Below are 19,073 nucleotides of genomic sequence, written 5' to 3' on the forward strand. Positions count from 1 at the left end.
TCGACTAGCCAATAGAGTTTCACCCATAAGTAAAAATTTGATTGCGACTCCCAAATTGCCCAATGGTTCCCTTGCGGTTCATTCTAGTACCTCAGCTTAGGCTTTTTCCCACCATCATCGTGGAGATTTAATGTAGATGGGACACACTTGGGGTAACCGTGTGTCATACTTCATTAGTGATCCTTCTCTATTTCGTTCAACTAAAACAGAATACACTTTACACAAATTGACATTATGGTATCAGAAAATTACAAAGAATAGAATTAATTAATAGTTTCCTTCCCCTTCTTTAATAACTTAATTTACACATTAATAAATCGAAAAAATATTCACTCAAAAATTTCGACAAAATTCTTAAAAAAAAAATGAAACTTAATTCGATTCAAATTGAATTAAAAATATATTTAAAATGGAGTTTTTAAGAGAATAGCCATCAATAAAATGCTAAATTAAAATATATATTTAAAATGGAGTTTTTAAGAGACTAGCCATTAATAAAATGCTAAAGTGCATTTTTAGAGTGACTAAACCCTTAAGTAAAACCTATAATTTTACTAAATTATTAAATACTAAATCAAAATTTCAAAAATACAATTATTCATGTAAAATCAATTAAAAATTCCCACCACCTAACACCCCCTTACTCTTTCTAACATCTTGTGCTAAAATGCACATCATTGGTTCGAATTCAACAATAAATTTCAATCTCAAATTAAATAAACCATTGTATAGTTCCCGGGTTCTGTAATCAATTTCTGAACAAATTAATGTATATATACGCTAGGGCCTAGGCATGTAGGCGAGATTGTCCCGAAGGATACCAGGCCCAATGGCTAAGACTGCTGTCGCATTATTGGCACGAGTAAAACGGAAACGATTACTTCCAGCCCCCGCAAATCGTAAAAATACAGACGGATACAAACCTCTACCGAGCAAACGTTGAGTATGCAATGTAACGCGAAATGCACAATAATCGGTCTCCATACTACCTCAAGTAATAACAAATTTATTCGAACTGCAATTAAAACCATGCTGACCTGCAACCCTCCCTGGTGCAACTTATCTGCAGATTCGAAGGACCTCAGTACACATATCTAGGCCTTGGGTTTCAATTTTCAGCATCGACTAGCAGGAATTCGGGATAAGCAATGGCGACTCCCAGAGGAAGATCATGGCGGGCGGCATTCCTTAATCTCAAGGACCCAGCACTCATTTCGTCGCCTCCTTCGCTATTGGTTGTTCTTCAACATCTTCTGTCTCAATCCAAGATGCTCGTCTCTGCAGCACCAGACTTGTCGTCTCAGGAGGTTTGATAACTCATTTCATGCCTTTTTTTTTATTTCTTCTTGAATTACCCATTGGTGCCTGAAAGCTGATGGGATAAGGACGAAAGGAAATTTGGACTCAAACTTGCAAGATATGATGCTTGAAAGTATATACATTGTGCATCTTCCATTTAAACTGACAAGTGCGAATTGGGAGAGGGTAAATTTTAAGATTCAAAACTTAAAAAATAGCGGGGTGCTCGAGATTTTATAGCACTGAGTATCACGTCACACGTGCATTTACCCATTCCAGCAAATCTTCTTTAGCTTGAATCCAAATGGAAATCAAGTAAAGAGAGCTTCTGTGATGATGGACACAAGTGTTTAGGGTACATCCATCTGTAGGTTTAGGGCCGATTTTGTTTGCTCAAGTCAGACTCTCGATGGCAATCGTGATCCGATCACCATTTCACCCATGGAAAAATGTTTTTCCGACGGCTGTTTCTTTTTAAAAAAAACGATTCAAGAAACATGAAGAATGGACTTCCTTCCACTTAGGTGTCACGTTGGAAGGGTATCTATTCTCCAGAACTGACCAAGACTTGAACACAGCCTCGTCCCTTTTGACGCTTATGCCATACTGGCGGGGAAGATCAAACTGGCAATGGAACTCTGGTGGACTGCTCAATACCCTGTCAACCTTAGCATGAATCAACACCCCGGTCGACTATCCAGTCTGCGTGAGCTGGAGTTTGTAAAGCCATGTTCTTGGTTTCTGCTAGCTTTGCCTGCTGCGGAAAAATGAAAAGCTAAAGTATGGCATATCTGTTCTGAATTTTCACTTCCTCTTACTGGACAATCATAGGCATCTGGTTTAGTTCAACCCGAATTTTATGCACATTCAGATTTTGTCTTTATTAAATATTTATGTATTATACTGATTAACACTTACTGCATATTGAATGACCAGACGGGAATGTGGAATCATTTGTTCACAGTGCACGAACTTGAAATAAAAAGCTGAAATAGAATGAGATTCTTTGAGTGCCCAAAGGCCGTTGTCTCATTCATTGTCTTTTTGGAAAATGCCATTGACAGGTGGCTGGAGACATAATGCTGTTGGTAGATTTGACTTCCAGAGAGGGCATGCATTCTGAAGATGGTGAATGGAGCAATGTTCTTGGTTGCATTTGTCACCTGGTGAGAGTGGTTAGCATATATTTAGTGGGGAAAATTCATTTGATCCACAGTGATTAGCATATTTGTTAGTATTTCGTTTTTGGAATGCAGAGTGAATTCACGCACATATTGTACGAGATGTTTTATTTTTTAATTTTTGTTAATTTTTAGATATGATAACACAAGGAAACAATACTAAGGTATGTTAAGATTTTAAAACATGGTAAGCAGACCTGTGCTCCTAAATCAAAATGCTAAACTGTAGATTGGTTAACCTATCAAGGCGGTGGATGAAGGAATGCTACCAATACATCACTCTGAAAATTACGACAGCAAATACTAAATTCTTCAGCACTCAGTCACGTCTCTCTTCTGTTCACTGAAAGAAGAAATTACAATGCAATAGCTGAAAACTAAGACTCACTATCAAAGTCACCAGACTTGGAATAGACAAAAAATTGGTGATGCAAAAGTGTGAAGGGTTTGAATTGGATCGGGAAAAAATAGGTAAAAATCAGCAAATACAAAATCAAAAAATATACATATTTTGAATTAAAAAAACATTTTTCCATTGGTATTCAATAAAGTCATGTCCATACAATGCACAATAACAATAGATGTCCAAAATTTCGCAGATGGATAGGTATCTCACCCAGAACATGAGTCCAGACTCCAAACCTAGAATTGGAAGCTTTAAAAGGTAACTAGATAGCAAACATTGAAGTTTGATACTAAATGGTAAAGCAACTAAGAAGTAGGTTTGGCTGCTTGACCCTCAAGGTTCTCCAATTCCGGGGGCTAAAAAGAGGAACCTCGTCTGATTGAAGCCAAGTTGATGTAGCATCCTGATCTACTTCTAGCTTCATGCTTTCCATGTTTAGGGCAATATCTGAATGATCCAAACTTGTCATCATCATTATACATATGTTATTTAAACTTTAAATCAATCCTTCAAATTAAAATGAGATAAACTGAGGTAAGTCTTGTGTTTCTCAGTGTCTCAGCAAGTAATTGCCTGTTGTGAACTCGAAAATTGTAATGGACAAAAATATGGTAATTTAAGCATTTTGGTTTCAATCGATTGTGCTTTTTGGAATTTATTTTGATTTTTCTCAAACATGTTCCAGTTGCGCATGCAACCAGAAGCATTGCAACTTTGATTTAAGATTCTAATGGCAAATCTCTTAAGATATGGTGTATCATTGTAATATCCCCAAGGGATTAATTGGCCCAAGGGATGAAGTAGCCTATCAATCCCCATAGGCTATAGCCCTTGATAAAGGGAAACCCCCAAAATACTCAATATTTGGGCAACGGAGGGCAGGTTTTGGGGCTGCTGAGGCAAAAAGCCCAAAGTTGGGGTTTGTTGTGAACCCCACTCAATTAATTAATCTATAAATACAAGAGGGTTAGATTCAGTTGAGGCACCATTGGATTGGATTATCTGTCTTTGTTTACTTTGAGCTTGAGGCTCTGAGGGTTTTAAGACCCCATTTTTCCTTGGACTAGTTTCGGTGGAGGTGATCCCACCCTACCTAGTCACTTTTCTTTTGTTTTAGCAACATGGGTTAACTATCTGAAGAAGCAATGTAGACATTGTGGGAATTCTGAGTCTTGTCAACCTAATTCTTGAAGATTTGCGTGTCTGTCTAAAGCAAACAAGAATGAATCTCCTAAAGGAAGAGCAAGTCTTCCTGACACTGAAGCATGCGAACATGTTTTGAGGCATAATAGAGACATAATTCCTGGAACAGAACGAAGTCCTGGGGTTGAGTCCATGCATTTCTTGAGGCAAATATATAGCATATTTCCTGCAGCAGGTCGAGATAATTTTGAGGTTAGACATGACCTTCTGATCATATTCTGATGTGTTCTGTGGCTATTCAGAAGGCTAATTACAGTTGTAATAGAGAGAGGCCATCCAAAGTTTTGGAGATATATGCAGAGGGTTTCCCAGATCACTTAGAGGTCTATTTCTTCTTTGACAGACCTTAGTCTCCTTGAAAATTTCAATTCTTTCTGAGATAAATGTAGGAGGGTTCTTTGAGATCCGTGACCATATTTAGACCATACCAAACTCTGTGGTAGATACGGAAGGGTTTCTGAACTCTCGCAAAGGATTAATTCCTCTCTGGTAGACCTGAAGCCTTAAGAGAAAGTCGTGCTCCTAAAGCAGAGTTCAGAGGGGCATCCAGAATTAGCCGGAGGGGATTTGAAAGCATTCAAGGTTGGATCATTTACCAAATCAAGGGAAGCATTAGCTTGACTAATAGGACAAGTAGGAAATATCTGTTTATTGCATAAAATTTGTTGGACCTGGATCATATTATTGGAACTGTGGTTGAATAGCTCTACGGTGTTGAATGCAATGTTATCTTTTTGATCATTGAGTAGTGGTTATACTTGTTGTGGAAAGAAAGCTGTATGATTTAATCCTATGTTGTGTCATTGAATGTTTTGTTCAATTCATCATCAAAACAAGTAATGAAAATATTTGTTGAAACCCTAGTATTGAAGAAACCCTAGGGAAAAAATCTCCCTAGGATATTACAGTGGTATCAGGGCTGAGCATCCTGCTTGCTTGTAAGTGCATGAGCCTTGTATGCTTCCAGAAGATACAAGCAACATCACAGTAAGGAGAAAAAGGAACACCCATCGTTCAACCATGTGAGATATAGCAAGGCAAGGAGAACAAGACCCTGGTATCTTACTAAATGCCATACTCCAGGGGCAATAACAAATGACTGACATATTAATGCAAGGACAACAACAAGGACAACAATTTGATTCAAGGGCAACAAGAAATAGCCCGTGTATTAGCTCAAGGACAACAACAATTCGCTCAGCTAATGGCTCAACTCATAAGAAACCCAAACATTGCTGGCAACAACAGAACCACCACTGAAGGTAGTGGTAACCATAACCTTGGTCCTACTATACACACTAACCTCAGATCCTAAATTCCTCAATTTTTAAACCAACAATAGACAACGACCCAAGAAGCAACAAAACCAAATAAACTCTTTGATGAATACTTTTGGGAGTATGCAACACTGGAAGAGAACACTCGAGCAACCCTAACTTTTCGGGAATACAACAACATCAAATACTAGAATAGACCTAGGGAACAATGAAATCCAGATTTGATGCACAAGGTGGACATGAGAAAGTTGCCCATCCCCTCCTTTGATGGGCTGTCAAAATGCTCAGCAAGGGCTTGGGTACAAAAGTTGGACACCTATTTCCGACTTAATCCCATGCAGGAAACAGATGCTATTCAATTTGCCACACTACACCTAGAAGGAGAAGCACATGATTGGTGGTATCATGGATTGGTTACATTGGGACATGCAAACATCACTTCTTATGTAGACTTTACACAGAGATTGATAGATAGATTTGATCGAAAGAACTTGGATATACACTTTAGAGATCTGGCACAACTTAAGCAGACCAGATTGCTTGAAGAGTATATCACAAATTCAAATGGGCTGCAGTGATAGTCACAAACATAGTCGAAGAAAGACTAATCATGCTCTTCATAGAAGGATTTGAACCCCTACAGGGTTGGGTTAAGGCATTCAATCCCACAACCCTACAGGATGCCATCAAGAAGACTTGAGATATGGGAGGTGAAGCACCAAAAGTGAAGACTCCACCCATGCCACAAGTCCCTCCAAAAGAAAAGGCAAGAAGATGTCTCTAGACAACGTAACCAAGAAGGATCTGTTGGATGAAGAGAGTAGAAATGAGCTTAGAAGAAAGAAGCTTTGTTCACTTGCAAGGAGTCATGGGAACTAGGTCATCGATGTTTGGGAAAGGGTAAAATTCACTACGTTTGTCCAATAGCAACAGGGAGAGTGATACAACACAGCCACTAAGCAAGGAGCTTAGCATTTATGAAGAAGCACCACCCCTAAAAGCAACGAGGAAGCCTCTTAGAATTGAAGGAGGTACTCCAAGCCCTAGAGTTCAGGGTTTGGAGGGAAAAGCACCACAAGGGCAACTTGTGGGCTTGGAACCCAAGTATGGGGTTTTGCACCCATCGTGATTTGGGCCAAATTTGTGATGGAGGTATGACATGTGATGGATGAAGATGATAGTGCTCGGCAATACGATTCCAACGCATCGAGAATTGTCCGAATCTGAGTGTCGTTAGAGAGAAATGAATTTTTGAAGTTGACGAGGTAATTATTGGTTACCAAGTCATGTAGGCTTGGTGTAAAACAACTCCAATAGATGTGTCTCTTCAAGATTTGTTGGAGCCCTTGTATGTGTATAAATACAAGGTGTATTAGAGTCATTTTGATCATTTAAGTGTGGGCAATATAGCTTTGAAATAGAAGGTGCCTTAGCTGTAGCAAGGGAGCCAAGAAGGGATAGCATGGAGGAGCCAAGCGTAAGGGTTTCTATTTGCTGTAGGTGACAACGTGGAGGTCTAAGGGCTGTCTAGGAGGCAGTAAAGGGCTGTTCCAAGTGCGTGTTAAGCGTTGTTTGCTGGGCAGATAAGGCTTGCATGTTTTGAGGACAAAACAATGTTGTTTTGAGGGTAGTTGGTGAAGGTTTGGAGGGAGGCTGAAGGCTACAACAATTGTTGTGCTAGGCCATAGGCGATAGCCAACTGTCAACATCTCAACCATCCTTTGGTGCTGCGTTTGGGTGAAACAAAGCACAAAGAGGCAGCGTAGGAGTGGAGGGCCTCTCGCTTGGAAGACCACAACCTTTAGAGGGTTATCTTGCTAATTGCGTGGAGGGTAAGGGCTGTAGAGTGATGCCCTAACCAAAATGGCAGAGTGCAAAAAACAAGCGTGTGAACAACAATGTTTATAGAGGTGTATTGGGTCAAGTATTTGACCAGATTTGGGATCATGTTTATCGTAGCCTATTGATGCCATGTGTATGACATTCCGAGGTCGTGAAGTGTCATACTAGGAGCAGAATCAACAGTGATTGGATTGGGTGTCATAGGTCTGTTGGAGGGCAGCGTGTTGGCTACCCAAAGTAGCCCTAGAGTAGCAAACAAGAAGGACGTTGTTGGTGCGTGATTGGGTGAAGTATTGCAGCCTTATAGCTCTTTGAGGGACGAAAGAGGCTATTAGAAGGCAGATTGGAGCTCAGGAATTGGCCAACCTAGAGAGCAATTTGAGGAGCTCGTGTACTTGCAGCGGAAGTGACTTGCAACATTGTTAGAGGGTAGCCCTCCTGGAGTCTCGATGTGTAGATGCCTTGATGGACTAAGGCATTACTAGTGAGCAGTACGGGAGCGAAGGATCGATAGGACAAGATACGACATCGAAGTTGCGCAACGAAGTTTGTCATTGTATCTTGTATACCATAAACTGTTGTATTATTCAGATTTGGTTTAATATAATGAAGATTGGTGGTTGTACATTATTGTACAATTTTGTTTAAAACTGTGTATGTTGTGCATATGTGATTTATTGCTTTATATTTCCGCTGTGCAAAGTAGTTTATGGTTGAGATTCTTGGTTTGGTAGTGTCAGTGATTTTAAGACTCTAACCTAAACCCAAGGTTGTGAAAATTCAACATGGTATCAGAGCATGTTTGAGCTAGTTTGGAAGTAAGTAAATCAGAGTTGTGCACATCGAAGTACAACGTGAGAGGGAGTTGGTCACATTGTAAGTGAAGGGCTTACTACAATGTCGAAGTTGCAGGCAGGTCTGCAGTATGAGGACAGGTTGGAAGGGTTGTCCAACTATAGTCCTTGGAAGGAAAGGATCAAGTTGGTCTTACAGGTCAAAAGGCTTTCGGAGTTCGCCGTGAAAGAGATCAAGAAGCCAGCCGACCCTAATGAGCTGGAAATATATGAAGATTTGGATGCGAGGGAAAGATTGATCATCTTAGATGGTGTGAAGGATGCCCTAATACCTCATTTGTCTGAGAAGAACAATGCACATGAGATGTGGATGGCTCTTCAGAATTTGTTCCAGAATAAGAACAAGAACTAGGTACTGGTATTGGAGGATAAGTTGAAGTCCACCAAGATGATAAAGGGTGAAAGCGTGACCTCGTATTTGACGAGATTGTCTCAGGTCAAAGATGAGCTTGCTACCATCGGTGTGTCTACCTCAGATGGAGATATGGTAAGGATTTCCTTGAAAGGGTTCACTGAGGATTGGAAGCCCTTCATCAAAGGAATCGTTGCCAGAGAAAAGCTGCAAGACTGGGATAGGCTGTGGGATGACTTCATTTAGGAAGAGTTGCGAGACGAGGATCTTCATTCGAAGAAGAAGGCTTTAGATGATGACATGGCACTTGCATCACGAATGAAGGGTAAGCAAAAGGACTTGAGTAAAGTCAAGTGTTTCAATTGTGGCGAGATGGGTCATTTTTCGTCGAGATGTCCGATGAAGAAGAAGGGAAATGATGAGAAGAAGAAAGGAAAGCAGGCTGTCGGTGTTGCCACTTCAACAGAGATAGATGATCTCTCCAGGAGATTGGAAGAGGAGGACTTTGCTATGATTTCTCATTTCTCGCAGGGTACTGTCATTGAGGATGGATGGTACGTGGATAGTGGTACGACAAAGCATATGACAGGGTCACAGGAAGTTTTTGAGACTCTAGCTAAATGGGACTTAAAGTTGCACATGGTGTTGGGCGACAAGAGTTAGTTGGAGATCCGAGGATCGGGTGTTGTGCCATTCAGGATGGAGACAGGACGTATGATGCAGGTCTAGGATGTATTGTTTGTACCAGGACTTAGATATAGCGTGATTTCCGTCTCGATGATCAAGAGGAAAGGGTTTGAGGTATTGTTCTAGGATGGGAAGGCAAGCCTCAGGCCTAGAGGCTCTAAGTCCGATGGGATTGTACTTAGAGTTAGAGAGCATGGTCTCTATAGGTGGAGTAGGTGTAGGTTCCAGAGAAGCAGGAGCAGGTGTAGGTGCAGATGCAAGCTTTAGAGGAGCAAGTACAAGTTCCCGAGAAGAATGTACACCTTCCCGAGAAGGTCTAGGTTCCAGAGACTCAGAGGGATTCTAGTTCGAGAGGGAGCTTGCATATTCAGAGGGAGACTCTGCAACCCAAGAAGAGCGCGTGGTTAGTGGTGAGCAAGGGTGCTCCTACAACTACCAAGAAGGAATCATGGAGAGAGTGGAAGACGTTACAGGATAAGAAGAAGAAGCAGGTTGCTTCCAACAGTGACAACGACACTTCCGAGAAGGGCGTAGTTCACTGTATAGGGATTGCTGCGATTGTGAGCGCCAAGAGTTGGGCAAGTGTTGCGAGCAGTGATGATGATGACGAGATACTTCCTAGTCTTGGAAGTACCTCCCTCGCTAAGAGGGAGTGTTGATTTGTGTAGCTTGGGAGGTAATCCAAGCCGTAGGGTTCAGGGTTTGGAGGGAAAAGCACAACAAGGGCAGCTTGTGGGCTTGGAACCCAATTATGAAGTTTTGCACCCATCGTGATTTGGGCCAAAACCGTGATGGAGTTACGACATGTGATGGATGGGGATGATAGTGCTCGGCGATATGATTCCAACGCATTGAGAATCGTCCGAATCTGAGTTATCGTTAGAGAGAAATGAGTTTTTGAAGTTGACAAGGTAATTATTGGTTAACAAGTCATGTAGGCTTGGTGTAAAACAACTCCAATAGATGTGTCTCTTCAAGATTCGTTGGAGCCCTTGTATGTGTATAAATACAAGGTGTATTAGAGTCATTTTGATCATCCAAGTGTGGGCAATATACCTTTGAAATAGAAGGAGCCTTGGCCGTAGCAAGGGAGCCAAGAAGGGACAACGTGGAGGAGCCAAGGACAACATAAGGGTTTCTGTTTGTTGTAGGTGACAACATGGAGGTCTAAGGGCTATTTAGGAGGCAGTAAAGGGCCGTTCCAAGTGCGTGTTAAGGGTTGTTTGCTCGACAGATAAGGCCGTAGGTTTGGAGGACAAAACAATGCTGTTTTGAGGGCAGTTGGTGAAGGTGTGGAGGGAGGCCGAAGGCTACAACAACTGCTGTGCTAAGCCGCAAGCCATAGCCAACAGTTTTGCCATCCTTTGGCGCTGCGTTTGGGAAAAACAAAGCACAAAGAGGTAGTGTAGGAGTGGAGGGCCTCTCCCTTGGAAGACTGCAATCTTTAGAGGGTTATCTTGCTGATTGCATGGAGGGTAAGGGTTGTAGAGTGATGCCCTAACCAGAATTGCAGAGTGCAACAAACAAGCGTGTGAACAACAATGTTTATAGAGGTGTATTGGGTCAAGTATTTGACCAGATTTGAGATCATGTTTATTGCATCTTGTTGATGCCATGTGTATGACATTTCGAGGTCGTGAAGTTTCATACTAGGAGCAGAATCAACAATGATTAGATTGGGTGTCATAGGTCTGTTGGAGGGTAGCGTGTTGGCTACCCAAAGTAGCCTTAGAGCAGAAGACAAGAAGGACGTTGTTGGTGCGTGATTGGGTAGAGTATTGCAGCCTTATGTGTAGCTCTTTGATGGATGAAAAAGGCTACTAGAAGGCAGATTGGAGCTCGAGAATTGGCCAACCTAGAGAGTAGTTTGATGAACCAGTGTACTTGCAGCGGAAGTGACTTGTAGCATTGTTAAAGGGCAGCACTCTTGGAGTCTTGATGTGTAGATGCCTTGATGGACTAAGGTACTACTAGTGAGCAGTACGGGAGCAAAGGACTGATAGGACAAGATACGACTTCGAAATTGCGCAACGAAGTTTGTCATTGTATCTTGTATACCATAGACTGTTGTATTATTTAGATTTGGTTTAATATAACGAAGATTGGTGATTGTACATTATTGTACAATTTTGCTTAAAACTGTGTATATTGTGCATATGTGATTTGCTGCTTTATATTTTCTGCTGTGCAAAGTAGTTATGATTGAGATTCTTGGTTTGATAGCGTTAGTGATTTTAAGACTCTAACCTAGATCCAAGGTCGTGGAAATTCAACAGGAGGTATTATCGCCACTCTCTCAGGAGTTCCTAAATACCACATTAAAAATCAAGGGTGCTATACAAGGGCAACGAATCATAGCATTAATAGATGTTGGAGCAACAAACAACTTTATCGATGCAACCGTAATGGTAAGGAGAGGCATCCCTACGCAAGAATTTGAGGGCTTCAAAGTGAGAGCAACTGATGGATATCATATGACATGCACAAAGGTAGTTCCATGTTTGAGTGTCACAATTGTTATATATACACTTATTGATGATTTTTATGTAATAGAGTTGGCCCGATACTAATGTGGTGTTGGGAGTACAACTGGGAAGTTTCTTAATGAACTACCAAGCAATGAAAATTGAATTTCGAGATCCAAACCATAGTAAGGTAGTGCTAAGAGGCATGACCAATGGGGGTCCTTGAATTGTCACAACCCAGCAAATGGAGGTCATACCCAAACAAGGATAAGTCACTTGCATGTCTGCTTGTAGAACTACACGCAACAACTTACAATATAATGAGGTTAGGTATGAAGAGACTGCGGAACGTGACACGTTCTTGAGAGATTGGAGATCTCATCTCTAAGTAGAGTACTCCAAGAATAAATTTGCTTGCGAAGTACTGGACGAACTCATTCATGATGATGGGGACAAGGTGGAAAACAAGATTTTCTTCTATAAAGATGAGATATACTTTGTCCTTGAATCTACACTTAGGGAGAAGCTCGTCAGAACTATACATAACAAACTAGTTAGAATTACTCATCCTCATCTCAAGGAATATACAATAGTGTGTATAGATCAAATCGTTGGTGCAAACAAGGGCCACAAAGAAGAGCAAATTGTAGTATTAGATCCTTTCGAAAAGCTTAAGGGAAGAAGCACAGGTTCCACTGGTTGTAAGGAGCACTTCAAGGGATGTGGAAAAGGGTACGCAGTAGCAAAAATGCCTCTCGGGATGGCCGCAATTACAGGAAGAAAAGATCTGATGCATGACCATAATACAATTCATAGCCCACCTCCAAGTCAAGTAGTCATTATGAAGGTTGCCAAATCTTTCTTGTCAAAGGCAAAAGGTTGCAAGATTGCAAGAGAAATTGTTGCCACTAAATTTCTGCAGTTTGATGAGCTGTTTTCCCACATAGGGCTGAAGCTTTTCAAAGACCAGCTATGCTTACAAGAGAACACCCAGGAAACTGGAAATAAGTCACCTTTAAGGGGAAAGGGGCTAGCAACAAAGATGGACAACGTGTGGAAAATATTGCAAAGGATTCACTACTTAAGGGATAATCCACAACCAACAAATTGTTTCTAAAGACCTACAACTGTATCTTTTGAATAAACTTCACTTATGAGGAAACGAGTGAAAGCAACAACGATGGCATGATGGCGATCCCTGTTAGCGTGCTAATTATTTGGCAAAGGAAGGAAGTTACAGAGGCTAAAGAAGAGTTTCTGCAAGGGAAAATTTTGCTGCACCTAGATCTGTCATTGCTTGGGGACAAGCAATGTCGGGAAGGGGGGACAATGTCCCCAAGGGATCAATTGGCCCAAGGGACAAAGTAGCCGATCAATCCCTGTAGGCTATAGTCCTTAATGAAAGGGAAAACCCAAAAATACCCAATGTTTGGGCAACGAAGGGCAAGTTTTGGGGCAACTGGGTCAAAAAGCTCAAAGTTGGAGTTTGTTGTGAAACCCATTCAATTAATTAAGGAGGCAAATCCCCTCAAGGAAATCTATAAATACAAGAGGGTTAGATTCATTTGAGGCATCATTGGATTGGATTATCTGTCTCTGTTTTTTGAGCCTGAGGCTCTGATGCTTTTAAGACCCCATTTCTCCTCGGACTAGTTTCGGTGGAGGTGATCCCACCCTACGTAGTCACTTTTCCTTTCTTTTGGCAATAGGGATTTAAGTATCTGAAGAAGCAACAAAGACTTTGTGGTAATTTTGAGGTAAGTCAACCTAATTCTTGAAGATCTGTGTGTCTGTCTGAAGCAAATAGGAATGAATCTCCTAAAGGAAGAGCCAGAGTATCTGAGCCTGAAGTATGCGAAGATGTTATGAGTGATAACAAAGACACAATTCCTGGAACAGAACGAAGTCCTGGGGTTGAGTCCATGCGTTTCCTGAGGCAAATATAGAACATATTTCCTGAGGCAGTTCAAGATAATTTTGAGTTAGACATGACCTGTTGATCATTTTCTGGTGCATTCTATGGCTATTCAGAAGGCCAATTATAGTCATAACAAACTCGAAAAGCCATCCTGAGTTCTGTAGATGTATGCAGAGGGTTTCTGAGACCACCCGGAGGTCTATTTCTTCTCTGACAGACTTGAGTCTCCTTGAAATTTTCAATTCATTTTGAGATAAGTCTAGGCAGGTTTGTTGAGATCCGCGGCCATATTGAGACCATACCAAACTTTGTGGTAGATACGAAAGGGTTTTTGAACTTTCGCAGAGGATTAATTCCTCTCTGGCAGACTTGAAGCCTTAACAAAAAGTTGTGCTCTTGAAGCAGAGTTCGGATGGGCATCTAGAATCAGTCGAAGTGGATTTGAAAGCATTCAAGGTCGGATCATTTTTCAAATTGAGAGAAGCATTGTCTCAACTTATAGGACAAGTAGGAAATATTTGTTTACTGCATAAAATTTGTTGGACCTGGATCATATTATTGGAACTGTGGTTGAATAACTCTATGGTATTGAATGCAATGCTATCTTTCTGATAATTGAGTACTAGTTATACTTGTTGTGGAAAATTGTGGAAAGGAAGATGTATGATTTAATCCTATATTGTGTTATTGAATGCTCTGTTTGCTTCATCATCAAAACAAGCAAAGAAAATAATCGTTGAAACCCTAGTATTGAAGAAACCCTGAGATATTCATTCTACGATATGTGACTGCATGGATGTTTTGATGATGTTTGGGGTTATTATTGATGAGCACATTTGGATGCTACCTTAGTATGAAATTTGCCATGATATCTTGGATGAGAGGTCCGTAGCACGACTGAGGTCGAGTACGATGTTGCTAGCATGACTAGCTATGTGAGGCAGGATGAAGAAGCTCCTTAGAGAGCCGTCTGAGCAAGATTTGGATATGACATGGATACATTATGATGACAAAGAGTGGGAGCTGATTGACGAAGAATCCCACATATAACTGGGACTAAGTTACCTTCATATATTGAGACAATGCTGTTGTACGAGACAAGCTCAAGCTTGTGGTTGACACCTCCTTGAGAGGAAGGATAACTATGGTATCCTTTTTTTGATATACATATGATTGTTTATGTTCTAATGTGATATTTGATTTGATGACCTGCATGAACAAGAGACTGCTGCTATTACAACATGATGATCAAGCTGATACCTGATATGAGTATGATGAGAGCATCGCTGATCGAGGACACTGAGCCAACTCTTTCCCCCTGTCGAAGCTCCTAAGGTGAGGAATTGAGATAGAGGGCTCCTGGGGTTGAGGGAAGTCTGGATATTAGGGCATCGCCCCTATCTGTTACCCATAGGTTGGAGTGGTAGCTCGCTCTATCTTAGTCTTTGCAGAGTATACCCCAGTTGGCATCATACCCACAAGCAGGGCTTGTTGGGACTACACCTCTCCGTCTGGCCAATGGGTTGAGGAGGCTTAGAGGTGTGTGATCCTTACCTCTTAGTAAGTCGAGTGTCTCGTCCAAGCTCGGATTATGATGTAGGTGTTCTACCACATGACTATTGAGGGTCATTGTTGGGAAGATCGGTATGCAATAGGATGGGTTGAGTAATAGCTCCCCTATATCACCTATTGCTCGATATGGGATTGTAGTAGTAGCCCCCCCATGAGATTCTGGGTTGAGATTGAGCTCCCCGATATGGTTCCAGATTGAGATATGCTCCTTGATGATATGCTCTCTAATGATGATGCAGGTCGTACATCTGACTCTCCGCCGATATTACGGGTAGTAGCCCAATGGCAGAGATTCTGGGTAGTAGCCCGTTGATAGAGGTTCCGGGTAGTAGCCTGCTAACAGAGGTTTCGGGTAGTAGCTTGATGAATAGAGGGTGGTAGCTTAGGCTCCCCTCTGATGACAAATTCTTCTTCTTTTAGATTCGAGAATATTCAACATATGAGCAGGGACAATCAAGAGATAAGTAGGAATGAGCAAGAGATGAATTGAGATGATCAATGATGATACGAAATGATGAGATACTTGAGATTGGATATGATTTGATGACAAGATACACATGACATGATGTAGGTGGAATTTTCCTTAATTGAGAGGAAGTGTTCAAATATGCAACTGTGGTCAAATTCCACTTTGTACAACTCATTTGATGGAGATAATGATGGCATTGAATTCCTCTTTTCGAGAAGGACCAAAATCGACCTAAAGATCACTCAAATCAGATAAGGGAAAGTGTACTTATGAAGAAAAGCCCACATGTGCACATTTGTCAAGGTCGGCCCTAAAGCAAAGTCAACACCCTTGGAAGGCTATAAATACAAGTGACCTCTACCTCATTTGGACACAATTATGAGACACTTCTATCTTGGTTTTTGGTTCGCACGGGTCGAAGGCTCGTCCGCGGGGGATCAGGTCCGCTCTTAGGTGAAATTGCAGGGTCTGAAGCTCGCATCTATGATTTAGGGTTTTGGGCCTCAATTGTAGGCATAACACAGGAAGGATTTGACCGCACTTGCTCGCACAAAAGCTCATCCGTGCGACTGGAGCCTTCCAACCGCATGGACAACTCTCCATCCATGCGACTACTATATATATGAGCTTATTTATGGGACAATAAGACTACTATATATATGAGCGTAGGGTCTTCGCATCTCTATAGAAAAACAATTCATATATCTCTCTGAATTCGGGTGGATAGATATAGTGACAAGTTCAGATAGATTGTAGAAGTAAGTTCGGTAAAGGAGCTCAATAAGGTACATGATTGGAGAGATAAATTGGGTGTTGTCTCACAGTCAAGGAGTTCGGGTTTACCTCTGAGATTCAGATGAACATTACAGTGACAAGTAAAGAGTCAAGTTCGGATAGCTTGTAGTGATAAGTATTTTGGTATAGGAACTCGAATTGCAATGACAAGTATTTCGGTGACATTGCAGTGATGTGTCTTGGTGCTATAGTAGTTCGTTGATATCACAGTTTGGTGACTATCTTAGTATAGAAGATGATCTCATTCTATCCACAGTTTGTTTTGGAGCTATCACTGTAACTTTGTTTCGGTACCTCCATAGTGAGAAAGGCTCGGTACTATCACAGTATGAAGGAATTGACAAGGACTCAATGTCATCACAGAAATAAGATCTCTATGACATGTCAGTGACGAGGTCTCGATGGTAACTATGTCTTGGTGCTAAGAAGGTCAAAGCAGAAGAGGAGTCACGAAGAAGAAAAGAGCAGAAGTAGTGTCTTGGTCTTGGAGTCGCTAATAGGTCAAGGGTCTTGGTCTTATATTTGTCAATTGGATTCTCTATAAGAAGAATTTGTGCAGGTTTTCCTCTCAAAGAGTGAGAGGTTTTGGCCCTGGGTGATAGCCTGCATTGTGTGTCTCTTGTCTATTTATGTTCATCCATTGATAACTGTTTGATGAAAAAGAACACTAATAACTTAATCAACAAGAAGATCCTAATCTAATGAAGTAAAAGGGACTCGCAAGCAGTTTCTAATTAAGAGAAATCACCTAATTCATGATGCCCTAGATTTTGTCAACGAGCCCCCCCCCCCCCAAAACTTATTTAAACACACCCACCTCCTCTATTTCACTCACTATTCATTCAAGTCTCTTGAAATTTTGGATCGAGTTTGGTGAAGAGAATTCAGAGAGTTTTTTGCAGGGTTGTTCTGAGGGAGATTTTTTGCAGATTTGAAAAATTGATTAGAGTCTTGGAGAGCTGTTGAGCTGATTACTAAAGTATATTTTTGAGCTACTTGAATGATTTTTTTTTTTTGGCTGGAGATCTTTAGGTTTTGTTGAGTGGTTTTTGGAGTTGGTTGAAGGGGTTTTTTATTTTTATTTTGTGGGGGTTGCTACAGAGCTGATTTGTGAGGATTTTGGAGCTGACTTTCTCCAGAAAATTTAGAGGGTAAGTCAAGGTATTTTTTTCCATCCATTATTGTTCCATTTTTCCCCAAAAATCTATTCTTTTTTTCCCATAAAATTTAAAAACACTAGTGTTTTTATGCAGATTTGTAGGGGCTGCTACAAAGCTAATTTGGGAGGATTTTGGAGTTGATTTTTTTTAGAAAATTTAGAGGGCAAGTCAAGGTATTTTTTGCCATCCATTATCGTTCTATTTGTCTCCATAAATTTGTTCTTTTTCCCTAAAAATTAAAAAACCCTAGTGTTTTTATGCAAATTTGTAATTTTTATTTGCAATTTTTTTTGTGGCCGTTATTTTCTTTTATTTTTTCTCAACAATTATTGAAATTTGCAAGGTTATTTTGAGATTTTATTGGCAAATTTGTGAGGGAGATTTTGGAGCTGATTGAAGAGTTTATTTTCTGATTTGTGAGAGCTTTTTTTCGTCTCAAAATTTATAGATCTTCTCCAGGTATTTTGTGGCTTCTATTCCTCTTATTTTTCTCTACAAAAAGTTGCCATAGAATTCTAAAAAGTCTAGGGTTTTCTATGTAGATTTTCATTTCTACTTGTAGAAGTTGTCATGCCCCCCAGAAACAAGAATGGTCCAGCTTGGGTTCACTGCCATTTAAATGAACAAGGGATAAAAGTTTGTAACTATTGTGGGAAGAAAGTTAAGGGTCGGGGGATCCATAGAATTAAAGAACACCTAACACATTGGAGAGGGCAAGTAAAACCTTGTGAAACTGTTTCTGATGATCTTAAAGCAGAGATGCAAAGTCTAATTGAAGCCTACAACGAAGAAAATGGGAAAACAAGAGAATTAAAAAATATATAGGCAAAAGTAAAAAAGATGATGCTATGCTTAGTGACCCTGATTTTGAAGAATATAAGCCCAGTTTTGAAAATTCCTCTAGTACCCTTGCTAGAGTTGGAAATGGTACTTTTGGCCCTAATTCAAGTGTTTTGAACTTGAAGAAGACAACAACTCGTAAAGGGATTGACTCTTTCTTTGTACCCTACACCACCCTTGGTTCTCAACCAACCCTTGATGCTAAAAGGAAGAAGATAGAGAAGGAGGCTGCATATGAATGCATTGCTAGATGGTAGTATGATGCAAACATACGTTTTAATGCTACTAATTCTGCATATTATAAGCTCATGATTGATGCTATAGCTTCATGTGGAGCAGGCTTCAAAGGCCCTAACTTTCAAGATATCATGGGACCACTTTTACAAAATGAGGGTCAGGGCAAGGAACAAATAAAAACAACATAGGATAAAAGACATAAGTACATTTCTCTAGGGATAGTCATTGATGAAAGATGGAACAAACAATTCCATAGATCTTTACATGCAACTGGCTACTACTTAAATCCAAGGTATGTAATTTTGTATTTCAATGTTCATTGCTTATAACTTATAACTTATAACTTTTGTTATTCATTACTAATTAGAATTTGAAAAGATTTACAAAATGAAAATATTCAAAATTGGTTGACTTGATGAATATGTTTTTGTTTTTTGAACCCTAAAGGTACCATTACACTACAAGTTTTGAGGTTGAACGGGAGGTATTGGGGAGATTGTATAAATGCATTGAGCG

At 40.5% G+C, this 19,073-nt stretch overlaps 1 protein-coding gene across 5 annotated transcripts in view; it reads left to right on the forward strand.

The window, feature by feature from the left end:
- Positions 1–746: 746 nt before the first annotated feature.
- The window catches only part of LOC149220110 (ARM repeat superfamily protein), a 276,511-nt gene continuing 258,184 nt past the window's right edge, over positions 747–19,073 (forward strand). For 3 of the 5 annotated variants that reach the window (XM_089384656.1, XM_089384658.1, XM_089384659.1), the window contains exons 1-2: positions 749–1,307; positions 2,364–2,465. In XM_089384656.1, coding sequence (XP_089240782.1) covers positions 1,149–1,307; positions 2,364–2,465 — 261 coding nt within the window. In that variant the 5' untranslated portion in view covers positions 749–1,148. Of the gene's footprint in view, positions 1,308–2,363; positions 2,466–19,073 lie in introns of all 5 variants that reach the window. The other 2 variants (XM_089384657.1, XM_089384660.1) reach the window with 2 other exon arrangements.

Source organism: Pinus tabuliformis, chromosome Q (genome assembly GCF_031772625.1).
Source record: "Pinus tabuliformis cultivar Carrire ecotype Pingquan chromosome Q, CPIR1, whole genome shotgun sequence".
Taxonomy (NCBI): domain Eukaryota; kingdom Viridiplantae; phylum Streptophyta; class Pinopsida; order Pinales; family Pinaceae; genus Pinus; species Pinus tabuliformis.